Source organism: Fistularia commersonii, chromosome 2, assembly GCF_037954325.1.
Source record: "Fistularia commersonii isolate RoL2024-O1a breed Wild chromosome 2, RoL_Fcom_v1.0, whole genome shotgun sequence".
NCBI classification, from domain to species: domain Eukaryota; kingdom Metazoa; phylum Chordata; class Actinopteri; order Syngnathiformes; family Fistulariidae; genus Fistularia; species Fistularia commersonii.
Genome location: NC_141285.1, coordinates 22,431,968 through 22,457,580, shown reverse-complemented (window position 1 = coordinate 22,457,580; position 25,613 = coordinate 22,431,968). Strand labels below are relative to the sequence as shown.

Here is a 25,613-nt window from a genome sequence, read left to right as displayed (position 1 = left end):
CATCCCGGAGGCTCGTTGAAGACTCTAAATTACCCGCATGAGTAAAGGAGAAGGTGAATGGCCGCATTGTGAGGGAAGACTTGTATGCTTCTGGATGACGTGCAAAAAAAGGACTTAATGCAAGTGAATGAGAGTGAATGGTTGGGTGTCTCTGGTTTTGAGGAATCCTCAGGATCTGGACCTCAACACACCACTGTTTCAACAGAAATACCGCTCACACAAACCCACAGGGGGGACATGGTAGCGTAGTGGTTAACGCTACCACCTCATAGCAAGAAGGACCGAGCAAGTACCTTCTTGCTGTGCGGAGTCTTCATGTTCTCCAGGGTTCTCCGTTTTCCTCCCAACATCCAAAAACATCCCGGAGGCTCATTGAAGACTCCAAATTTCCCACATGAGAAAAAAAGAGAGAGTGAATGGCTGCATAGAGAGGGAAGACTTGTATGCCTCTGGATGACGCGCAAAAAAAATGACTTAATGCAAGTGAATGAGAGTGAATGGTTGGATGTCTCCAAAATGGATGAATTCTTTCCAATTACACGTGCATCGTGAATGAGTATGCTTGGTATTGGATTACCTTCTTCTTTCTCTTCTCCACAGATACGCGTGGCGAGTCATTTATTTCCATCAGATACCCAACGATTTTTCAAAATACCAGCATTTCTCTGGGATTGCTCGGAGCCCAGGGGGGTCGGACGAGCAGATCCCCCGGAGCGGTCAGCGCGACGAGGGGAATCCCCAGGCTCGCCGAGCGCCTCCTCTGCACACAGATTATCCAATTACCAAACCGCGGAGTGACGGACTGTGACGGCAGATCATATCTGGCAGCTTGATGTGACTCACTTGGGCGGACGGAGCGCCGGGGCGCCGAGATAAGGCAAATGTATTAATGAAGCACATTTCTTCTGCACATGGGAACCAGACGTGGAAGCCAGTAACAAAAGGGTAAAATAATAATAATAATTACAGAGGAAAGTGCAATTACCAGGCAATAATATGATTTTGCATGTTGATAAAGGTCAGATGGACATCTTGTATTAACAAAGGGGTTCGGTGTAAATGACATATTAAAGCTGGACACATTTACTAGACGATTAAAAAGATCACTGGGATTAGATTTTATTTATACGGTGCCAAATCACATCCGAGTTGTCCGATGACCCTTTCCAAGTAGAGCAGGTCTGGACTACATCTTCGAAATCTCCGAATGGGAACCCAAAGGGCGATGCGGGCGGCCTTTTGCCTCGACCAGTCGGGGTAAACACACATAAACACCATCGCTACTATTTCCGCTTGTGCTAACAGTTGCACGCTAATATTTGAATCATGTTTCATGCTAATAAAAGAAATAACAAGAGGCAGATCAAGCCACGTCCCCAAGGGAGCCTACGGTAGGAGAGAGCCGCGGGAAAAAGATGAGTGGCCACTCGACCTTGACGGAGGTCCTTCGTCATCCTGTCATCACGTGTCGGTATAGCGCTTGTTTTAGCGCACGTCGGCGCTCAGTACACTTCACAACCCCCTCCATTGGCTCATCGACCCCCGCGCCCATGCACCCATTCATACGCTCTCCAAACACGGTATCGATCCGCTCGTCAAGAGACGTCCGACGGGATACTTTTCAAAGTATTCAAGGACACGTTGACGTACGGGGTGACCCGCATGTCCATCCTCGTGCAAGACCCCTAGTTGCTGGTTGGCGCCTTGCTAAGTGTGTGACTGGGTGAATGATATCCAGTGCAAAGTGCTCTGAAACCCAAAGGTGACAAAGCGCTCGATAATTTGAGATAATTTGTCGCTGACGTGTCACGTCTGCTTGTGCGGACAGACTCGTATCCGTACCCCTCCGCGAATCGACACCTTCTCGACTCTCACGGCGATCCAGAGTTCTGGCCGCTGCGACAAGGTGGAGCAAAGACAGACGTAAGCGCCAGAAGGCTAACAAAGAAAAACAAAAACATGGAGACGTGAGAGATTCTCATGGGGGATGAAGCACAAAAGAACCGGGACGACAAAAGAGCTGCCGCTCCTTCGGTTAAGGAGGCGTCCAACAAATCAGAAGGTTAGCCGTCCTTTCTGTGGAAAGGTCCTCGGACGAGACACCAACCCGGGGTTTCTTTTGACGGTCCAGTTAACCATCCAGTTTTGACCAAAATATCGGGTTTGCTTCGTCTACATTGGACAAAAAAAAAAAAAGTGAGATTATTTATACATCCCGTCACATGCGAACCAATCACCTTTTATTTTCCCTTTTTCCTCTCCAGTGCCGTTCACTGAGCGGCTCACGCTGGCCTCAGATGGATGGCGCGGCCGACGCCGACGTCACGGCTAATTCGCTGAGCCGTTCCAGCGGAGCGGACCGGCCTCATCGGGGACTCTGTGGGTGGATTCAGCCACACTTCAGCCCCGCGCAGCATTCCTTTTGTCAAAGCAGCCGGAAATAGAAAACACAGAGGGCGTCCTGAAAACAGCCTCCCAAATTGCGCTGTGTTTATTTGAGGGGATAATCCGGTGTGGACGGATGCGAGGGGGGGGGTGATGGTGGTGGTGGTGGGGGGTCCTCGGGTGAACCGGCGGCGCGGATGTAAACAAGTCGGTTAATGGTCGCGTGGCACCGACGGGGGAATTAAGCGTTTCGTCTCGGGCGCATCGAGCCAAGGGTGGGAAATTTTGTTTTCGGGCGAAACGCTCGGATGCTCCTCAGCCCAAAATCTTGATGGTTTCATTGCTTCTTTTTGAACTCAGCAAAACCGCCTCTTCAGATCGTCTTGCGTGCTTTACGTTTCGGAAAGACCGTCTTCTGCTCCATCCATAGACCTCCTCTCTGGTCTTCTTCTAGGCCTCCGAACCCTTTCCCTCCTCTGTCCACGTCCAAACCATCTCCACTTTCATCTCCAGAGCGTCTAACTCCAGAACTTCATTTCGTCTTCCGGGTGAAAAGTCGCACGAGGTTTCTCCGAGGCTGGAGCTGAGGAACCCGCGGTGACTCGACGGGTTCCATAGCGGCCCGGCGCTGGCCTTGGATCATCTCAGCGTCAAAGGAGAACAAATTAGATGAAAGTTTTTCGAACCGGAATCGAATCAGTTATTCGACACGATGAGCTCAGCCAGGAAGGAGGTGGGTCGGTTCTCCAAACCCCCTCATTCATCGATTAATTGGAAGAAAGAGAGATGGGGGGGGGGGGGTTGGACAACTAATTCAAGCATGGGCCTGCACGGTTACGACCAATGACGGAAGCAGTGACCTACTGACGTGCAGGCCCTGATCGAATCTGATGCCTCCTCCTCCTCCTCCTCTTCCTCCTCCTCCTCCTCCTCCCATCTCCTCCTCCTGCTCCATGAGAAACCTTCAGGTGTATAAAGCTGCGGCGGAGCTGAAGGGGATCAGAGTCTCTCAGAGGCGTCGGAGTGGAGATACGGGAGCAGGATTCTGCAGGAAGAGCCTCAGGCTGAGAAGACAAGACACCAGGAGCTCATGTAAGAGTTGATTGTTGTTGTTGTTCCAGACGTGAGGCGGACATTTTTCGGGTAAAGCGGGTTTGGCGTCGTTTAAATGTGATAAAGAGGTGGCGGGTGCGAAATTACGCACGGATTTTTTTTTTTATTTCTTTTTCTCCTTCCCCTTTTCAACACTCCGGGCGGGAAAAAATGGAGAACATTTACGTCATTGAAATGAATCGTATTTATTTATCAGGTTTAACAGCTGGGGAGCGGGGTTTGATTTTAATTTCAAACAAAAACAGAATGATCCGTGCGTTCGGATGAGAAATTGTATCCCGGTGCGTAATTACGCGTTGCGCCGTGCGTAATTACGCATCGGATTCAGAGGCTTGTGAAAAAAAAACTACCTTTTTCACCGATTCGGGAGAGAAAAATAAACAAAAAATTCACGTAAGTGCACGGAAAAGTGCACAGGAGTGCACGGAAAATTAAAAAAAAAAAAAAAAAACTGTTCCCGCGTTTCCCCTGCAGGTCCAAAGCGATGTTACAGCGGACGGGCCCCCAGATGCTGCTCCTGCTCGCCCTGTGCGGCGTGCTTTACTCCCGGACCCTGGCGCTGCCCTACACGTCCATGAGGTGAGACGCGATCCGCCGCGCACGGAAACCCCGCCGCCCGCAGTCGTGGACGTGTCGTGACTCGTACGCTCCCTGTCGTGTGTCGCCGCAGACCGACGCGACACGCAGACGGTCTGTTCACCAGCGGATACAGCAAACTCCTGGGGCAGCTGTCGGCGAGGAGGTACCTGGAGTCCCTGATCGGGAAGCGCGTCAGGTAAGGATGAAAAAACACGAGTGGGTGTCGTGAAATTAAAGTATCTTCTCGTCTGTGGAAGTTCTCAGTCAAAATCCTCTTGTCGTGACAACTGGAATTGGATTTCTTCACTTGAAAATGGGAATTTTAAAAGGGAAAAACGAGTCGAAAGGGTGGGAGTGGATTGTTTTAACTTGGATTGGGGGGAAAAAAAAATACAAGATTACAATACAAAATATAATTTTGGATGGTTGTACGTCTCAAATCGGTCTCAAATCGTCCAGGTCGTGTTTAATTCTTCAACTGGACTTGATCGTCTTCCCTCGAAGACGTCTCCCTCTCATCCCAGAGGCTTCTTCGTCTTCACTCGTCTCTATTTGACCCGTGAATGAGTGAATGCTTGCATGTCTCTCTGCGTTGGACTGGTCCAGATTTTCAACGTTCCTGAAAGCAGGATTATCGGTGTAGATGATGGATGGATGAATGAAAAGGAGCCTCCCTGTTTTTCATGCCTGTAAATCTAACTTTCCCGCCGAAGGGTTAGTGAGGATCCTCTGGTTCCAGCGCTTCCTCCCATGTGGGACCCCCCCCCAACACACATAAACACACACACACACACACACACACCCTGACATTTGCGCTGATAAAACCCGACTCGTCCGACGATGCATTTTGTAATTGGCTAAACATCCTCAAAGGTTATTCTATGCCGCGGCTGCTTCATTTCACGGCGGCGCCGCCAAGAGGGACCGCAGATGTTGAGCCGTATTGTCACCATCCTCCCCCCCCCCACCCTCTTTACCCCCCTTCAGCGACGAGGTGATGGACGAGCCGGTGAAACGCCACTCAGACGCCATCTTCACAGACAACTACAGCCGCTTCCGCAAACAGATGGCGGTCAAGAAGTACCTGAACTCTGTGCTAACAGGGAAGCGAAGGTAAGGCCTCCTGGTATCCAGCTATCTAACTATCTAACTATCTAACTATCTAGCTATCTAACATCTGCTAACCCGTAATTAAGAAACAGATGAGCAAATCTTTTACGGGACGTGTCGACCTCAAGGCCATGTTCTTTTAGGTGGCCCCGCGAGAACGTCTTATAAGGTCTGATTGGCTTCATATAAATAAATCAAACTCGTGCGTTGACCATAAACTACAACTCGCGTCACTCACACGTCGCAGTGTCTCCACGTCAACGCGATTTTAAGTAGAATTGAGAAATACAAACGATCACTAAATGTCCGGGAAGAGAAGAGTTGATGCAGATGGAAGGCTGTTTCAGAAAGATGGGATTTTGGATTTGAATGAGTGATAATTTAGAGTTATTTCACATTAAAGAGGAGTTACATGTTAGTTTACTTCACATGTTATTTTACACGTGGCCCTTTGAGAGCAACCATTACGCCTGGGTGAAAATGAATTTGACACCCCTGCTTGCTGGGGTTGGAGGGTGTGAGTGGATGATGCAGGTGAAATAGTTAGCGGGCTAAAATAAAAAGAAGCAAAAAAAAAAAAAAAAAAGAAATTAGACAATATATAGGAAGTGGGTTTGTATATGACATGTGGATGAGAGGGGGAATTTGTCTTTACAGTATGTGTGAATGAGCGAGTGAATGGTTGCATTTCTGTGCATAACATGTGAATGAGAGGGTGAATTTCTCGCTACGACGTGAACGAAAGAGTGAATGGTTGCACGTCTCTATATGAGAGGGTGAATAATTCTCTGTATGACGTGTGAATGAGCGAATGAATGGTTGCCTGCATCTGTATGATTTGAATGAGAGGGTCAAAGGTCGTATGGTTCTATCTCCGGCCCTGTAAACTATAAAGACGATGAACAGATGAGCGCGTCGGCTTTGTTTTAAGTGAATGTTTTAGGGAGCGCCGCATGATCACGAGTCCTAATGAGTACTGAGCGTCCGATCGGCCCAACTCGCCGTCTCCCCGGGAAACATGGGCCGCCATCTTGTCTGCCAGCCGTGATTTAGTTTGGACCCGGACAGGAAGGACTGGCCGTCGTCAGTGTCGGTCAGCCTGCTAAAAATAAAGGGAAGTGCAGCCTTCCTCCTCTCTTCTCTGTGCAGAGTGAGGTTCGGGCTTTAGCCTAACCCGCGCTAACCGTCCGAGCGGCACTTCCTGTCCGAGGTACTGAAGAAAATTAACAAAATAAACATTTCGTTTTAAAATCTCCCCACAGCCTTGAAGACCCCGGAACAAGCGACTCGGACGACTCCAGGGACGAACCCAACACCTTCCAGGAGAGCTACGACGACATCAACGTGGATCACCTGCTAAACAACTTTCAGCTGGTACCTACACACACACACACACACACACACAAATACATGCATCTCCACATCCAGGTTTTGTTCAGCCGTGCCCTCCCCTTGTCTTGCAGCCCCTTTGAGGAGCAGCTCGTCCTCCAGCCAATACCTCAAGTCATCCTCATGAAAACCGCCCGTTCCAGAAATCCAAAGGTTATTTCGAGAAGTCCGGTCAACCGACGACGATGTGTTCTCCAGTGTGATTATCTTTCCGTCCACGAGATACGTGTTTACACTTCTTATATCCTCCTGTCTTAAATGAGTAGTGTATATATAGCATAAAACTCCACGTCCGTATATATAGAGATATATATATATATATATAACTACTCACTGAAAAAGACTTTGCAGGCCAGCGTGATCATTCAGCTTCAATCTGCAGCTTTCTTTTCATTTCTAAATGAAAATTTGTTCCGGAGGGGCCGACCGCCCTCGACCCTGCGGTCAGACGCTAGCGCGATTAGCTCAGACGGACGCTGGAACCCGAACGCACCGTTCGCCTTCAACACTGATGATTTTCGTTTTTATTCGCCGGCAGATTCTTTTTTTTTTTTTTTTTTTTTTTTCCCCCGTCATCAGAGGAAAAGTCTCGACGAATATGTTTTTCACGTCCAATTATCTTAATGAATTCTGACTACTTCCTCTCTGTAAGTTGATTTCCCCAAAGGAGGGAAAATCCAGCATTCGCTCAATCACTGCCCGGCCTTTTTCTCTCTCTCTCCTTCCCGCTCTCTCTCTCTTTCTGTCTTTCTCGACGTTTCTTTTTTGCGATAACTTCGAAACGACGAGAGCCGCCTCGTGATGTCACACCAAACGCCGAATCGGTTTGTTTTTCAAAGCCGAGTCCTTTTTCTCTGGCCCTACCCGGCAGATTATTCTTCATTTGAGATCGAATCCTACATTTCACCTCCAAGCGGAAAATAAATGTAACTGTAGAGCTTTTGCTGTTTTCTCTTTTTTCTTTTCTCTTTTTTCCTTTTTCTTACATATATTTCCACATGTCAGCCGTAACCGTCATTCAGGAAACGGCGAAAACCGGACCGCTTGGGGATGATCCGCTCGATGCTGTCGATGGTTGCGTCGCTGACGTCCCGACGGCTCGTGATGTTTGACTTTTAAAAAAAAAAGAGAGAAAAAAAACGCCGTTTTTTTTTTTTTGCTTGTTGTATGTGACGGAGGGAAAATAAAACCAGCTGTCAATATAACAGCCAGCGGCGGGCCTAAATGTTTGTTCATTTGTTAGGCTGCTAAAGAAATGCAGAGTGCACAAGAATAATGTGTTAATACTGTAATCATGTGATCAAAAATAGTTATTGTATGTATGATGTTATATATACTTTATTACACGGTCATAAATGATGATAATGATGAGTTATTAATTATGATTTGGCAACAGTATATAAACTACTGTTTATTAAATAACCATTGTGCAGTTGTTGTGGTGATGTTTTTCTGGTATCTCCGTGGCGATGATGTAATATCGCGACGCTCTGAGGAGCATCTTATCATGAGAAGGGAAGTCGGAGTGATTTCAGCACCGAGGACAGCGACCGCCGTCCCTCCACTCACAAGTCCTTCCAATCCTGGAGAGAAAATAAACAACAAAAAAAAACAAAAATCCTCCTCCTTCCTATTTTTCTCCGAAGAAAATAAGCAGCAGAAAAATCATGGATTGGGTGAAATAATCACAATTTCAAGAACTCGCCTCTTGAAGTCCATGGTGGAGGTCTTCCTGTGGGGTTCTTCAGGGTTTTCCGGGTTCCTCCCCCACCTCCATGTGTGTATACACACACACACACGCACGCACACACACACACACACACACACACACACACACACACACACATATATGTATAAATATCAGAATCAGACTTGGAGAAACTTTATTTGGAGGTTGGGTGATTGGGTGATTGGAGGTTTCAAGGGGTAGCATAGCAACCTGGATAACTATAAAAAAAGAGGAATATATAAAATAAAGGTAAAAAAAAAACAAGAGATAAAAATAAAAAAAAAAAGAAAGTGAAGTAAATAAACTGCATCTGTGTAGAGGGCAGAAGAAAACTGTACATTTGTGCGATGACCACTATATTTCTACAATGATATATAAATAAATATAATATATCATTATATATAATATAAATAAATGCACACAGTGTGTGGAATGTACAGAGGCAGAGTTATTAAACATAAAGAATATTACAAATGAGCAGGGAGGAAGCGCTGTATGTGTGAGGGTTGTAGAATTTCACTTCTGTACATGAAATTATCACACATCTGTGGTGTTGTATAGTTTAATTGGAATTATGTGATTTCAGCAAATAAAGATTCTGATATATAAAAAGAAAATGAAGATTACGTTACAGAATACACTCACATCCTGCTCAATCTGTAAAAAATAAAAATAAAAAAAAACAGTTCTAAATATGAATCTGTGTTTCCGGCCTGCTCAGCCGTTCCTCGGGCTCTTCCTCCCCTTGAGTTCCTGCGAAAAATACAAACAAACAAACAAAACAAGGCCGTCATCCGCATGACGAGATCCGGGTGTGAAGCTTAAACTGCATTATTCTCTCTCCGTCTGCCGTGACTCACTTTGTTTATGAGTGTCGGAACGGAAGCGGATATTTGAATCATAAATGTCACGGGGGGGAAAGTTCTGCAGGGCAGAGGCCGCATCGGACGCATAATTAGAAGGTGCAGAAATGTTGACCGCCCTGTCGTATGCATATGCATTCGAGAGGGTTTTCCAAAGAAAACACACCGCGTGGGGCGAGTGTGTGTCGCGTTGTAGATGCCCTGTGTGTCCGTTTCAACCTCTTAGTGGCTCGACTCTGAAAGACAAACTTCAACGTGTTTCTGCATGCACGCTGCGGACGTGTGGAAATATATGTAAACATCTGTATAGCTTGTCTGTCTGTGTGTGTTTGTGTGTGTGTGTGTGTGTGTGTGTGTGTGTGTGTGCACAAACTCACCTGGACATTTGTGATTACTGGCTGGTTCGTGGAGAGTCTGCTCTCATTAACTCTCATCACCGCTGGTCTTAATGGACCAAACAGGGCAAAAATAGATAGATAGAGAGAGAGAGAAAAGGGCTGCAGCATTTTTACACCAATCATTGCCTTTGTGTGTGTGTGTGTGTGTGTGTGTGTGTGTGTGTGTGTGTGTGCCTCTCTTCATGCCAACTAGTTTGATCAAAAAAACAGTGTATCTGAAAAGAAACATCACGTGCAGAGCTGAAAGTTTCAAGCCTCACAATGATAATATATTAATTACTTTTATTAATGAATTTTACAAATTTAGCCCAATTACAGCAACTTTGCAGGTGGATGGGTTTATCTTTTTTTTATTTTCGTATTATACTTTCCATGTTATTTAATGAGTCATAGCATTTTGTGGCATTTTCATTGTTTACTGTTTCGTCATGCACTGACAGCGGTTGCTTTGTATGTGTGTGTGTCTTCATTGACAACTCATTTGAGGAAAAAAAATGAGTATCTGAACAGGAACATCACATGCAGAGCTAAAAGTTTTAAGCCTCACAATGTTAATATATCAATTATCTTTATTAACTAATTTTACAAAAATTAGCCTAATTACAGCAACTTTGCAGATGGATGAGATAGGCTGCAGCGTGTTACAATTTTTTTTTATTTTCAAATTATATTTTCCATGTTATTTAGTGAATAATAGCATTTTGCTTTGTGTGTGTATGTGGTCATTGACAACTACTTTGATTAAAAAAAAGAAATGAAACATGAAATGAAGCCAAAAGTTTCAAGCCTCACAATGGCAGCAACTTTGCAGACAGATGGATTTCTCTGCATATTTTTTAATTTTTTTGGAAAATATGTTTGGAAATTGATCCGTGTTAGAAAATATATCAGGCTAAGTCATGACACGTAATTTAGTGAAAAGTTCTACTGAAGAAATTCTGCCTAGCGCAGATAGTCAGGTCTAATGTGTGTGTATTAGCCTCCTCACAGCCAGAAGGTCCCTGGTTGGATTCCCAGAGTGAAAAGTCACATGCCTCAATATGTGGCCCTGTGATTGGTCCAGTGAACCCCGCCCCTCGTCCAACGACAGCCGGGATTGGCTGCGGCCCCGTCGTGACCCTGATGATGAATTCATGTTTTGAACTGCCTTCCACAGTGATTGCAGAGCCGAAGAAGAATGAGTTCCTCTTCAGAAAACAGTCGATGCGACTGATCAGGCGTCGTTTTCTTTTTTTTACCGGGAACACTGAGACCCTTACGAGAGGCCTCACAGCCCAAGTCTATAAATTCAACAAGCATGATTAAATTTAATGAAATCCACCTTTCTCTTTTCAAAAATGCAGATAAAGTCCCTTTTGGTCCTTTTGGCGAAAGTGACCACTGAGGCTTCCCTGCGAGTGTGTTCGACCGCGGGACCGCCAGGTGGTCGGCGCGTTGACATGACATTCACGAAAAACAAGACTTCTGAAAATAAATTAAGACAATCTCAACATTTTCTAGTGAGTCACCTTGAGTGACGGCTGCCCGTCGGGGCTTTTACAGTTCAACTTGGGCAACGTGGAAGTCACTGCGCATCAAGATCATCAACCTGAGAAACGCTCGTGATCCGGATGCTCCCCCGTCCCCCCCGTCCCGCGGCTTAAATGAGCTATTTAGGTACAAAAAAGCCAAAGTGGTGAACTCGAGGAGAATCAGACGATAGGATTGGAGCGGAGGAGGAGCAGGAGCAGGAGGACGTCCGTGGTGCAGCCTGGAGAAGATCATCCTGACAGGGCTTCTTCCAGGGGCGCCGGCTGGGGAGGGGAGGGGGGGGGGGGTCACCGAGTAATTCGATTTTTTAATAACATCCATATAAATTGGTTGATTTATTCATTATACTGATGAAACTGGTGTGGGGGTGAGGGGACAAACAACAAACTATTCACCTTCTCGTTTAAACTTCATATGGAGGCATTCGATCATTCACCCTCTCATTTTAACTTCCCGATAAAATCATTCAAATTGCATATAAAGACATGCAACCGTTCACCCTCACATTCACAATTTATAAATAAAACAAAGACATACAACCATTCACCTGCTCATTTAAACCTCATTTAGAGACATAAAACAATTCAAAGTTCATATAAAGACATAAAACCGTTCACTCTCTCATTCACATGACAGCGACACAATCGCATTTACCCTCTTATTTACAATTCATAATTGAAATTAAGACATACAACCATTCACCCTCTCATTTAATGTTCATATAGAGAAATAAAATCATTTAATGTTCATATAAAGACGTAACCTTTCACCCTTTCATCATTACTTCATGAACATCTCATTCACAATCTATAATTAATAAAAAGACATACAACTGTTCATCCTCTCATTTAAACATAGCATGGAAACAAAAATCATTCAAATTTCATATAAAGAAATGCAACCATTCACCCTCTCATTTAAATGTCATATAGAGACATAAAATCATTCAAAGTTCATACAAAGACACATAACCGTTCACCCTCTCACTCACAATTTATAATTAATATAGACACAAAACCAGGGTCTCCAGTGAAGCTCTTGTAGGAGGAACCCGGAGAACCCCGATATTGTTTTAAAAGTTTCATGAAATAAACCGCTTGAGTTTCATCAAGCATTTCGAGGTGCGTTTGGGAACGATGGGCTTTTCAGGTGTGAAAGATTAATGAAGATTTTCTCATTAGGAGGCGCTGACTTTGGTCATGTGTTGTGAATCTGCGTCAGCTGGGCACATCTGTCTGCTGAACACCTGTTTATTGACACACACACACACACACACATATGTGACAACCACCTAATGATTTTTACAATTAGCGGTCGTGCGCTGGATCTCGACCGAATCAATAAATCTGCCAGATAAATGAGGCCGGGTCGCTGAGAGAGTAAAAGGCCACGGCGGCGATAAATCAGCAGTTCTGACGTTCCACAACATTTTCCCTCCTCCTGCAGGTCCATCACCATGGCACCTTCTTGCAGGACAGGTCCTGCAGGTATCAGAGCAATGGACAGTGGAGATGAATTTGCAAAAAACAGCAGGAAGATAGCAACAAGGAGATCAAAAGCATGGACGCACCAGGTCACACATGATATCATGCGGATCACGGAGACACCTGGGGGAGGGGGTTCTTGCTTCTCATGAGGCACAGGATGTCACAGGACATCCGGCTGAACGAGGAAAAAAAAAACACACGCGAGAGCTGACACATCACTGAAAGTTGAATTATGTTGATGTGCGTCATCATAACAGAGCAAATACATTGAGCGGTGAGAATGAAAGAGGGGGAGAGGGAGAGAGAAATGGGGTCATCCGGCAAATGTCAGAGGTAACCGTCTAATGTCAGCGAAGCTATTTGCAGCTTCATAACTCAACCCAAACAAGTGATGACACATTCAATCAGTGTTTTGTTTTTTTGTAAAGGAAAATGACAGCGCTGTTGTTTGCTTTTAGACAAGACCAGCAGGCAAAGTTTGATAGGAGATGGATTACGAGAGTTGGGAATTTTCGGACTTGAGGCTACTTGCGTTGCGAATCAGTGTCAGGCTACGTAACGGTAAGAGTCTCTTAACAATCAAAAATGAAAGGACCAACACTGCTATGCTGCCATCTAGTGAATGAAGCCCAAACCTCCCAAGATTTAGTAACAATAACCTTACTGTTTGCTTCCACTTGGGGTTATCCCTTTTTTCTGTTTATAAGTTGTGACGGGTAACTCCTTGGTTATGAACCTCTCATATTATTATAGTCATTTAATTTGATTAAACTGATTATTAAATGTCTTTGGCTTATGTGTAAACTACTATAAAATTAAGTTACTTTAGGTAAGACCATTTCCACAGAACTTTGCTACAATGAAAGGTTCAATGGATAGAAAGCTGAAAGCTAGCGAGGCGTTTAGCTTGCAGCAAAGAATGCCTGCATTAGCAAGAATGTTAGCAATGCAGCCTCAGTGCGGTATGGTGTCTCTCTGAGTTGGTTCCAAGCCCGGTTAAATGCAGAGGGTTGCGTCAGGAAGGGCATCTGGCGAAAAACTTTTGCCAACACCAAATGTGAATCAATCATAATAACCAGATCATACCTGATTGGTCGAGGCCCGGGTTAACAACGACCGCCGTTGGTACCGAAGACCTACAGGGTACCAATGGAAACTGGGACAATGAAAGAGAGGCAAGGGTAGAAGAGATGACTATTGTAGAACAAAGTAGCACAAACTAGTAAAAGTGAAGTGAGGAAGTGAGGCATTGAAGAGGTTGAAGAGTCCTGATGATATACCTGCGGAGGTGTGGAAGTGTCTCGGAGAGGCAGCGGTAGGGTTTCTGGCTAGATTATTCAACAGGATCTTAGAGTGAGATGCCTGTAGAATGGAGACGAAGTGCAATGGTTTTATTGTATGAGGAAATCTGGGGTGGCCGAGAAGAACGTTAGAGTGGGGCAGGACATGTATGCTCGCTGTGAGACAGTGGTGCGGTTTGCTGTAGGGGTAACAGAGAAGGTCAAGGTGAAGGTGGGACTCCATCAGACGTGACATTCAGACATGAAAACACGGCAAAGGCTGAAGGACAAACCAAGAAGCTGTGAACATCTGAGAGGAATGAACAGGTGAACCGGAAAAAGATCTCCATTTCTTGTCTAACCGGGATAATAATCATTTGATTTTTTTTAAGTTTCAAATGATGATAAGGTAGAGAGCTGTAGGACATGATGAAGTTCAGGGTGGAGGTGGGAGTGCATCAGGGATCAGCTCTGAGCTCCTTCTTGTCTGACAGATAATGGACAAGAATCTCCATGGACCATGATGTTTGCAGATGACATTGTGATCTGCAGTGAGACCAGAGAACAGGTTGGGGAAAATCTGGAGGTGGAGATATGGTCTGGAAAGAGAGGAATGAAAGGTAGTCACAGCAAAACAGAATATATGTGTGTGAAGGAGAAGAACTCGGGTGGAACAGTGATGCTACGGGGAGCGGAGATCGAGAAGCTGGAGTATTTCAGGTACTTGTGGTCAACAGTCCAGAGGAACGGAGAGTGTGGAAGAGGTGAAGAGACAGGTTCAAGAGAGTTGGAATGGGTTGAGAAGACTATCAGTCAGAATGAAAGGTGTACAAGACAGTTGTGAGACAAGTAATGCTGTATTGCCTAGAAACAGTTCCAATGACAGAAAGACAGGAGGCAGAGCTGGAGGTCGCAGGTATGAAGATGTTGAGGTTCTCTTTGGGAGTGACCAGGATGGATAGGAACAGGATTAAATCCATGAGAGGGATGATTCATGCTAGATGTTTTGCAGAGGTCAGAGAAGCTAGACTGAGGTGGTTCGGCCATGTACAGAGGGATAGTGAATATATTGGTGGACGGATGCTGGAAATGGAGCTGCCAGGCAGGAGGTCTGGAGGAAGACCAAAGAGAAGATTTATGGACATAGTTAGAGGGATATGAAGGCAGTAGGTGTGAGAGAGGAGGATGCAGATAATAAAGTTAGATGGAGAAGGTGGATTCGCTGAGGCGAGCACAAAAGACAAAAACTGAAAGGAAAATAACCAAGAATGTTAGCATTTCTAATGGTTAGATGAAGTGGAAAACTAGACCAGTGTCAAAATAATAATTGTAATAGTTGATTATTTCATTTGTTTTAAAATTAAATCCTCATTATTCCAAAATGTATATCCGTGTGACTTTTACTTCAATTTTCAGTATCATTTCCATTAAGACGCCACAATAAACAATTAGCTTTTATGAACATTCTTTACATGAAAGACACATACAGTTAATTATGAACATATACAGATGGCAATTTTTATTTAAAAGAAAATAACCTATAACATCTTAAAAGTTATATACAATATTCACATCATTTCACAATTAAAAACATGATAAAGTATGTATTTTTATAAAAATTCTCTTTTTTGGCATGGATACAGTTGTCATTCCTTGACAAAATTTTGCATGGCAGCACCATCTCGCTGATTGTCCCTTTCAACAAGTGCCCTCCATATCATCTGCAAGTGACATGGCCGAAGTCTGCTAGGGTCAAAGTCCAGCTCCAGTGTGACAAGTCTCAGCCATCTGTTACTTGGATTCATGCAGTCCAGAGGAAGCTGGGGAGCCCAGTCAATGAATCAAACCTCAGAGACGCCTAATGTTCCTCTTGCTGCGAGTACTACCCGGGATGATCGTTGTGGCGTTGGCGGTGGATAACTGAGCACGCGGCTGCACCGTCCGGCAGGGAGCCGAGCCGTGAAAAGCCTCCTGGCAGCACGTGCAGAAGTCGAAAAGGCAGCTCTGGCGCGTGCACCTGGCACGCTGGACCTCTGGGGAGTGTATCGCTGGCGAACCGCAACGCTTGCAGGGGCGCAAAGATTCATGCTGTTTCAAAGTGCTGGCAGCCTGCATGGAGAACAAAACACCATTTGAGCATACGTGCAGATCAATGTAACCACTGCTGACACAATATAGATATTTGCAGATGAGCTATGTTTGTATGAAGCAGCATAGCCTCTCCTGACATAGCCTTCACTCCCAAGGCTAGATGACAGAGGACTAACCATAAAACCCTACTTTTAGAAGATCAAGGAAAAGATTAGGTTAAGTCATCCCTTCAATTTATTTAACACTGATTGCCTGTGACCAATGAGTCCTTTAATCCTAAAGTCTTAGTAGAGAAGACCTTGGAGTGCATAGCCAAGAGAATCACTTGACCTTTTTCGCAAAATAATTATTCTAGTCTTTCATTTATATTCTGGCTCTGAAACATCCCAGGTCTCACATAGTTATAAGTAGCTTTTTGGGGGGGGGGTTCACAAATGCATATTTGCAGACTCGAGGGCAAAAACAAAACAAAAACGATGACCCCTGAATGGCCCCCAAAGACATTTTAGCACAAACATTCAGCTCCACACATGAATCACTCACCTGCACATAATCTTTGAAGTTGGAACTCTGAGTGGTGGACTTGCTGCCTTTCTGAGAGAGCGATGCTCGCCGGTTAATGCCGCAGCTCGAGGAAAATGGTGAAGTGGAGCTTTGGGAGGCTAGAGTCTGCATGCAGGACAGGACCATTCTAGACATGGTCACGTCCCTTGTCAGACAGGCCTTTTGCTTCAGAGAGCTTCCTGACTCCTACAATAAGGTCAAAAGGAATTATCAGTCGTGTGATTGTGTTTGAGAGTTCTATACTGTTATGATGGAAGAATATAGATTTGTGTCCCCACCTGAAGTGCATGTTCACCTTGCAGACACCTTTTCATAGCTGCTGTGTCTTCATATATGATCTTCCTCCATGTCCTGCTCACTTTCTTACAGCTGTGAGAGAAGGAACGTGTAAATCATGAATGTAGACAAGGAACAACTGATCATGAAACCCAATCCCCTCGTTCATTTATAAATTTTTCCATCTCTGTTTCTTCATTACCTCACAAGGTCCAAGTCCCCAAGCAGGGATAAGATGTTGGTCAGTATGCCCTTCATGTTCCTGCACAGCAGAGATGAAAACATGTCGACATAGTCCAGTCCCATCTTGCCCCCGATGACCCGATCCAACAAATGCCCCTCGGCCACCTTTGTGATGATACTCCAGTCGTACCTGAGAGACAAATCCACCTGTTATAAATTCACGTTTACACAAAACAAAAAGATTGCTTGTCTTAAATATGTATGACTGGCAATTTTAGGTTTAGCTTTTATTCAAACGGCCAAGCTGTTGCTGCTCCCCACCCCTGCAGAGCATTCCAGAGCCTCCACACATCTACAGAGGGGAGTCATTCAGGTGTTAATGCACTACCTCTTATTCTTCTGATAATTCTTCGAAAGTTCTTCACACACAGCCTGCTGGAACTTCAGCAACGGTAGGTTCGGGTCGTCCCGGCGCTTGGTGGGGGTGAACGACAGGGATTTGACACCCTTTGTGCATTTCAAACGATTCACGGGCGTGGAAGCTGCCACCGCGGACACACAGCCAGCTGTCCTTTGATATGTAGATTGTCTGGTCGACCATAACCTGTCTGGATGTACTGGAGCAGAGGGCGTCAGCGTGCAGCAGCCTCGGAGCTCATCCTCCTCATCCGTGTGGTGGTCAATTTGACTGTTGTGCAAAGACAAATATCCACTGTCCTCTGCCACGTCTTCAGGAGTTCTGTCGTACTCCTTGCCGGAGCTGTTCTCCTTATCGTGGACGCCGCTTGTGTGATTCAGGGGCAGCAGAGTGCTCTCTGACGGGGCTGCACTCAGGGTTTGGGTAAGCACCACTGGAGGCATCTTCACAGGTGAAGCAAGGAGAAGAGGCGCCTTGCTCTCCACAGCAGGGTTCTTCTCCATTTTCTTTACTTTGGTTGTGTCGTACTTGGGGCACTTCATTCTGGCTTGCTCACGAGGAATCATTCGGTGATTCTTACCCTGTGGAAAAGCACAAGTCTTTCAGTTACATGTCTGTTGAGGTTGTCAGTCACCCAGGTCATGGTGAATTCATCAGTTCAGAAAAATCTGAAGCATCAGAATTCTCAGGTGAGGGGTGAAACATCTTCAAATGAAAAAACTCAAGTCCATTTGCCAGGACAAAGAGATTTCGACAAGATTTGAGGAGTCAGAAGTGAGTTAGCTTCACACAGGCAATCGCCTAGAGGGCCTGCAGACCCACGCTGGCTTCTTTCTCATAAGTAAACTTCTCACAAGATCCACTCGGTATAGAAGGTTTTGAATAGTTAGATCAAAAACTGAAGTTGAGAGACATGAATAAGGATTGATCATTATTTTTTTACTGTTTACATAGGTGGACATTTGCGGTCTTCCGCCAAATCATCACAAGTAATTTTGGCGCGATGTCTTTTTTTTGGCGGAAGGATAACGTAAGGTTGGCGGCGAGGAGCTCTTGGTCGGTTCTTCAACGACATCGATGCTAATATCCAAATCATACTAGTTAGAATAATTGTGACGCATATTCTCTTTATTTCCACGGCGGGAGATTAGCGGGCAGCAGGTTGACGCTAACTTCGCGCTCGGACGTTAGCGCCAGTTTTGTTTAACTTAGATAGTATAACATTTGAACACGAACGTGTGAATAATAACCATTAAACCCGAAAAATCCCCGCGGAAATTTAGCCTGACTGTACGCGGGCTGTGACCGCACCAACTGACCTAGCTTAGAAGTTGGGATGTTGCTACCTCAGCTACGATGCGGGGGGAAAAAAAGGAAATATCAACTTCACATCTAAAAACGATGTATCTATAATTATATTCATAAAATAAATCCACTGCTCTCACCCTGTTATCCGACGCTGTCCTGGATTCCCCTCGCGTTGTTCTTCCGGACATCAGTAGCACTGAGACCCCTTCACCGGTTTAACACAGGAAAATGCGCGAGCGCTTACCCAAGGGTTTGAAATCCGTGCGCAACTGGCGCAAGCCAATCACATTAAAGCAAGAGAGCGCCCTTTAAAACACCAGCCAATCGCTGAGGAGAATCCGACACTTCCACCAGTTGGCGTAACTTCACTTCCGCCCAGCGTTCCGCCACAATTTCCCCACTTTATGTATATATATTTATGTTTTGAAAATTGTGTCTGCTAAGTATCTGAAGGGACGTAATGTTGTTTTGTTGGTTTTTTACCAATACCATTTACCAACATAAATGACTTAAAGAAAATAAACTTTTAGAACCACGTTCATTCACAAATCGACGTCACCGTCGATTTATTAAGTTGTGCTCTCGAGTGTGAGCCTGTGCAGAAACGTGTAAGGAAGTTATTTTGAATTAGTTGCATTAAATTAACGGTAAATATGTCAAATTATCATGCATTCACTTATCATTTGACACAGAATGGTTAATTTTGCATCGGATGCAGCTGCGGCTGCATTTGTGCTAAGAATATTGCATACAATCCCACTCCATCAGCAGTATTTCGTATATAATGCACCAGTTTCAATCCGGAATTGGCCTGTAGTTTTTTTCTGGTCCGTCTTACATTTGTCACAACTGTATTTGGTTTCATGCAATTTGCTTGTTCTTACTGTAGGCTTTGTTTGACAATTGCAATGAAATGTGACTTTTTCTATGTCAAACACAGAGAGAGAGATAACAAAAGTGAGCTTGAAGACCGTTTGTTTACGCTCCTGGCCGGCCATTTCCAGGACTGTTGACGCCCTTTTGTGGAATGTGTAAAATACCTCTTTTACTGAAATCAGTCCAGAGATTTGGGGGGGGTTGTTTAGACACAGCTGATCATTTGTTCGCGCGTTTCACTTCTTTTGTACTATCTATACCTTACATCCCGACTAAAAACGTAGTAAAATGTGTTTTAATGTCACTACAGCCATGAGAATAAATTCCGAGGACCAAACGTTTACCCACCACAAGTCACGGTTTTTAACGCACGGTGTAACGTTACGCTATGCGTTACGAGTACACTGCGCATGCGTAAAAAAAAACAACATGTCTGCGCCCTTCGGCAAGGTGGTACATTTCCTTACGAACCTAAATCTCAGTTTTTCCAGGATTCAAACTATAACGATGGACAATTATTTGTGCGTTTACTGTTAAATAAGTTCCAAAAAATAAACGTAAAAGTTATTTCAACTCTTCATTCCGTTTTGTGTTTACGATAGCAGCTAGCTGGAAGTGGTGGAGTTCGTCCAAAACATTCTAAAACGTCATAGTATTTCACCACCAAACCATTATACGCCTCATTTGCAATTGCTCGGTGGAAATATTTGAGTGTATATAACGTCAGGCATTCCATTAGAAGGGCGCAGACATCAGACGATTATGTTTTTGATTGGAGATTGATCAGGATCTGTAGATTCCCTCCCTGCCATGAAACGGATCTCTAAATCGTGCTTGTAACGCAATGGCTTTCAGAAGAACCATAAAACTTCTCCCAAGGGGACAGGAGTGTCTATCTACTGTGTTCGCGCCTCACTTTTCCATCGTCCTCAACCCACATAGATTCTATGAAAGCCCCCTGAATCAATGTGGAGGAAGCGCAAGGACTCTTTACAGTGGTTCTCCATTGAGAGCGGCCAAGTTGCTGTCACTGGATGAGCTGTTCACAAGGAGGTCTCTGCAGGACCACCTGAGGAAGGTGGAGTCGGAGTACATGGATTGTCTGAGAGTTGTCAACAGCAGCGTGGACGAGGAGCAGAGCAGCGAGGAGGCGTTAAGGGCCAAAAGGACCAGGGTGAACCTGCTCACTCCCCTCATCCAGCTCATCGGAGACCTGGACAACAAACACAAAGAGATGGTGGAGACGGAGATGCTGATGAAAGGTGAAACTGCTTTGAATTCAAAGGTGGATATATTTGAATAATCGGATAGCAGTGTGTTGCGGTGTACTGTTATTTTATTATCTCTTTAAATGTTCTCCCAGATGAAGATCCAGCTCTGCGAGACTTGGCAGAGCTTGAGCACCGAGGCTGTTTGCAAGATATCCAGGATTTAAGACAGAAGGTAGTGAAGTCACGTTTAATCTTCTGCATCTAACAGAGCGGTGCAATGCAGGGATTATCATCGATGCCCAATAATTGTCTCTGATATTATCAATTTAGCAAATTTTTGAAATCGGCTCATTGTTTGGCTGCACATGGAAGTCCCTCTTTTTATTTGATTTATTCATTGTTTTTATTTAATGTTTTAGAAGTAATACACTGTTATTGTCCCTTAAAATAAAAAGTTTTTCCAGCAAATGTGAACAGTAACCAGTCTAGGATGCTTGAAATGGAAGTATAGGCTGTAAACCAGAGATAATATGACGCCATAAACATTTGTGCATTAAATCCACCTTTCCATCAATTAGATTTTGGATCTGTTGATCCCAGTGGAGGAGGCAGACCTGAGTGACCTTGTGCTGGAGGTCACGGCAGGAGTTGGGGGTCAGGAGGCCATGCTCTTCACCGCTGAGGTCGGCAAGTCATTTTAAAACATCGTGTATCTGCTGTGCTGTCGCAGTGTAGAACCACGAAGTAACAAGGTCAGGTGGGTCATAATTCCATGTATTTACCTCAAACCACCTGATTTTCCCTAAAGGTGTTTGACATGTACCAGGGCTTCGCTCAGCACAACGGCTGGACCTTCGACATATTGGAGCACATGACCAGTGAGATAGGTCAGCACACACACACACACACACACACACACACACACACATATAAAGTGTCTTAGTAGGGAGTCAGTTGATCCGATGATAATCCAGGAATACAATTTCATTCCACTGCAAAACTTCCAAGTGAACTTTTTTCTCAACCTTCTGCAGTAACAACAAACATTCACAAGGGGGCGCTCTTGATGCATTATGGGTGTGGTGGCACTGCAGCTGTGATGAAAATCAATATTTTTAGATGGATATTCTTTTAATCGTCTTATTTTCTGGCAATGGTTAGGATAGCATTCACACTCATAATGATTCTACATCAGTTAATATTGTCAAATATGCTAATTCTAGAAGCCAAAATAAATCAGTCGTGCTGAACAAATGATGATCATGAATTATTTCTGGAACTCTGGACCCCCTCTCTCCTGGTCACCTCTGGCAGGAGGGCTGCGTCACGCCTCGGCCAGCGTCAGTGGGCCCCAGAGCTACAAGAGGATGAAGTTTGAAGGCGGTGTCCATCGTGTCCAGCGAGTTCCCAGGACGGAGAAACAGGGCCGAATGCACACCAGCACCATGACGGTGGCCGTGCTGCCCCAACCCACCGAGGTATCGCTCACTGCACCCATTTGAATGAAAATGCATTTATTTATAAAGCCAATTTCTGAATCAAGTCACGGAGGGTTTAGTGACTTAGGAAAGGCTGTGGACACACACTTTGGTTTTAGACATCTCGGGTGTGAAAGACTCCCAGTATGAAGTAGACAGTAAGCGCTGTTCCATAGATTTCATTGCCTAGTACCCAATCATGCTTTATATATATCTTTACAATTTTATTGTTATATTCTATTTGTGTTTTATATTGATTTATATTTATTGATTTATTATTCTCATGTTGTATCTTCCTCTTTTCCATAAACATGTGAATCTTATTTAAGTAATAGAATGCAACATCTTAACTTTGCACAGTCACAGTTTTCTGCTATTAGGTTATTCAATTTTCATTTTTTTTATACATTTCTATGACCTTTGGCTATACTTTCTTTCCTGCGTTATGAATTATTGAAAAGTAATACAATCAATGTTTTTATTACCAGAAAGTTACAATTTACCATAAGAAACTCTTGAAAATAAATTTGACTCAGGGTCATTGCACAGATGAAAGCTATATAAAGATCAAGTAAAAGGGGAATTTCAGAGATCTAGAAATGTTATGTGGCTTGCTGCGCCAAAAGTAGTGAAGTGAGCGCAGTTTATGCAGAGTTTGTATGTTTAAATGTAGAAATGGTTATTTTTTTGGATTAAAAAAAATGCATTATAAATGCATGTCAGAGAGGAAACGGTTGCTATTTTTATTTATTTTCAAGCTGCTTTTCTCTAATTAATACTGATGGTGCACATTGACCTTTCAGTCCTGGCTGACTTTGCCAAGGAGCTGCTGTCACGGGAACGTGGATGTTAAATACGTTTTTCCCGCTTGTTCCTGTCAGATCTCTTTCACCATAAACCCGAAGGACCTGAGAATAGAAACCAAGCGTGCCAGCGGCGCAGGAGGCCAACACGTCAATACCACAGACAGCGCGGTCAGAATAGTTCACCTGCCCACAGGTAAGCAGGAGCCTTACAGGCTCCTGATGGCGGATCGCGTCTGCCGGCGCTTTTTTAACAACCTGTGCTGCTTCCAAGGTGTGGTGGCTGAATGCCAGCAGGAGCGGTCACAGCTGAAGAACAAGGAAAAAGCAATGACGGCTCTGAGGGCGAAGCTGTACGGCATGAAAGTGGAAGAGGAGACCAGTAGACGCTACAACCAGCGGAAAATACAGGTGGGACACAGAGGATGGGACCTGCTGATAGCTCGTCTTCATAGACTCGTTCTGAGAAGTCCACATAAATGCATGAATGAAAACCAAAAGTGCTCCTCCATCAGGTAAGCTGCGGCTTACAAACCCAGCTTAAAAATCAGACACGCGTTGACTTCTTTGGGCTTTTTTGAGATCTTGTCGCAAGCAGTTTCTCTTCACGGAATTACACGTCCAGCTGAAAGTGGATGAAATTGTTCAGCTAGTTTGTTTAGGAGAGGAACATCCTGAGTTTATCTTTGTTTATCCCTGTCATTCCTTTTTATTCGGCTCTTCTAGTTCCCTTCCATCTTTTAGTGGCTGGATTTTATGAGGATCCATAAAGCAGTTATTCACAATGTATTAAAGATGGTTACATATCCCTCCCTCCGCTTTGCCTCTCCCACCCTTTAGATCGGCACCAAAGCTAGATCGGAGAAGATCCGGACCTACAACTTCGCCCAGGATCGGATAACGGACCACCGGATCGGTGTGACGGTGCACGACGTCAAGAGCTTCCTCCTCGGGGAGGATCTGCTGGACGAGATGAACTCGGCGCTGCAGGAGTTCTCCGACCAGGAGGCGCTCATCGACCTGCTGGGAGAAAGCAACCCGGAGGGTTCCTGAGACGGGCTCTCTGGGAAAAATGGATTTTGTTGCCAAATAGATTCCTTACTTCACATTTTATAAACTGGAATATCATTCCGCTCCAGTAGGAAGGAAGGTAATGAACCCTCAGAGTGATCGATAAGTTTCATTGCATGTGTCCTTACTGGAGTCCAACTGGAACTGGACATTTGGAGTCATTCAATAAATCAACTGATATCTGAGCAAATATGATAGAGGGAGTTGCTTCAACACATGATCTTTTGAAGCAATCTGCAAAAGAAGATACGTGATGTTTTGATCATCCAACATCTAGAAAGAGCTAAACATCAGCGCCATGGCTGGATGAGTAGTTTAACACCCCAACATTCTGACCAACCCCGCCATCCAAAGAACCCCTCATTCCACCTGCTTGCCCGAGTCCACAACATAGCACATCTAATGAGGTCCTCAGCCGCTTAAGGTATGAAACATTGATCCGTCATATTTTCAAATCTGCCGGCGCGACGGTCTGATCGAGGCCACGGAAGGTGATGAAACCCTCCCGACATCTCTGTATGCATCTCATGGAGAGGAAATCAAATCCAGGAGAAAGAGTCGGCCGACTTGTTATTCGACAGCTCTGCTTCCCCCGGCAGTGGACTCCCAGAGCGGTGCCCGGGCTCACTGAGCCTACGGACCTCTCAACCTAAAGAAGGAGTTGTTATACATTTAGTCAGCTGCAGACACTGTTCCATCATCCCTTTGGAATGAGTATGTATTCATTTGATTTTATAATAGTCTGCACCTCTTGACTTTATGCAGGATTTTGGAACGACGACTGCAGAATTTTGCTCTTGTTCCGCCGCAGGAGGGTTAGTAAGACCCGGACCGGCTCTCTGCATTCTGATTAATCCCAAAGATGTTGAGATTAATGAGATGGGGAGCTCATTACATTACAGCGCTGCTTCCCTGTGTGAACATTGTCACACCCAAAGGCCGACCCACTGTCAAACTGATGGATATTTTTAGGCAAAATGTTTTTTTTCTTGATCGACTGTCGGTCTCAGAATAAAATGGTGAAAAATGGAAATTAGATATTTAGCGGCCCCTCTAGATATACGCTTCTATGCAAGTAAGAAAGCTTTCACAAGCATTTAAAACAATCTAACATGGATCTGTGACACGGTCAAGCAGGTTCTAAATTCTCAGATTAATCCAGCAGTGTCCTTTCTTTTTCATGTTCAAGTTACTTTAACGCTGATTTGCATTTGGTTCTTTAAAAACATTGACTTTGGGCAGGTCGCTGTCTTAATATAACTCAACGTTTTGCATTGCGTCACGCATCTGCCATGGAAAACCTGCTCAGCCAATTGATGTTCAATTCTAAAGTCAAAAAAATGCAATTTTTGGTCACACGCCAGTTGATTGCTCTTGCATAGCAGGTGATGCATAACTGTGAAAGTATTCTCACAGTTACGTTTTCACAGACAAGAAGCTCAGTGTGTGTAGATGTAGTCACATGAGGTTT

The 25,613-nt window shown here is 44.6% G+C and overlaps 3 protein-coding genes across 4 annotated transcripts; 2 read left to right on the top strand and 1 right to left on the bottom strand.

The window, feature by feature from the left end:
* Positions 1-3,375: 3,375 nt before the first annotated feature.
* Positions 3,376-8,100, top strand: vip (vasoactive intestinal peptide). Its single transcript, XM_086162454.1, has 6 exons — positions 3,376-3,477; positions 3,973-4,077; positions 4,169-4,273; positions 5,065-5,190; positions 6,450-6,561; positions 6,651-8,100. Coding segments are annotated over exons 1-6 (459 nt in total). The 5' UTR covers positions 3,376-3,475; the 3' UTR covers positions 6,660-8,100.
* Positions 8,101-15,365: 7,265 nt separating this feature from the next.
* On the bottom strand, positions 15,366-18,903 carry fbxo5 (F-box protein 5). The gene is made up of 6 exons (XM_086162442.1): positions 18,841-18,903; positions 17,366-17,976; positions 16,997-17,167; positions 16,797-16,887; positions 16,498-16,704; positions 15,366-15,972 (listed from the first exon to the last, which is right to left on the bottom strand). The coding sequence occupies exons 1-6, from the start codon at positions 18,889-18,891 to the stop codon at positions 15,712-15,714; spliced, it is 1,392 nt and encodes a 463-aa protein (XP_086018568.1). The 5' UTR covers positions 18,892-18,903; the 3' UTR covers positions 15,366-15,711.
* Positions 18,904-19,999: 1,096 nt separating this feature from the next.
* mtrf1l (mitochondrial translational release factor 1-like) lies at positions 20,000-24,327 on the top strand. Of its 2 annotated transcripts, none has more exons than XM_086173382.1 (8): positions 20,000-20,841; positions 20,943-21,022; positions 21,369-21,473; positions 21,599-21,677; positions 22,105-22,268; positions 23,150-23,267; positions 23,346-23,482; positions 23,912-24,327. In XM_086173382.1, exons 1-8 carry the CDS (start codon positions 20,424-20,426, stop codon positions 24,122-24,124), a joined length of 1,314 nt encoding a protein of 437 aa, XP_086029508.1. In that variant the 5' UTR covers positions 20,000-20,423; the 3' UTR covers positions 24,125-24,327. The 2 variants fall into 2 exon arrangements, with proteins under 2 accessions (XP_086029508.1, XP_086029515.1); XM_086173389.1 differs by having other exon boundaries at positions 20,831-20,864.
* Positions 24,328-25,613: the final 1,286 nt, after the last annotated feature.

Bases quoted from the DNA above. Each gene is read 5' to 3' on its own strand.
- vip (XM_086162454.1), top strand. The intron at 4,078-4,168 runs GTGAGACGCGAT...GTGTCGCCGCAG, and splicing joins CTGCCCTACACGTCCATGAG to ACCGACGCGACACGCAGACG. The intron at 4,274-5,064 runs GTAAGGATGAAA...ACCCCCCTTCAG, and splicing joins CTGATCGGGAAGCGCGTCAG to CGACGAGGTGATGGACGAGC.
- fbxo5 (XM_086162442.1), bottom strand. From the start codon at position 18,891: ATGTCCGGAAGAACAACGCGAGGGGAATCCAGGACAGCGTCGGATAAC. The intron at 16,888-16,996 runs GTAATGAAGAAA...CTTCTCTCACAG, and splicing joins GGGGACTTGGACCTTGTGAG to CTGTAAGAAAGTGAGCAGGA. The intron at 16,705-16,796 runs GTGGGGACACAA...ACCTTATTGTAG, and splicing joins AAGGTGAACATGCACTTCAG to GAGTCAGGAAGCTCTCTGAA.
- mtrf1l (XM_086173382.1), top strand. From the start codon at position 20,424: ATGGCTTTCAGAAGAACCATAAAACTTCTCCCAAGGGGACAGGAGTGT. The intron at 21,474-21,598 runs GTCGGCAAGTCA...TTTTCCCTAAAG, and splicing joins CCATGCTCTTCACCGCTGAG to GTGTTTGACATGTACCAGGG. The intron at 23,483-23,911 runs GTGGGACACAGA...CCCACCCTTTAG, and splicing joins ACAACCAGCGGAAAATACAG to ATCGGCACCAAAGCTAGATC.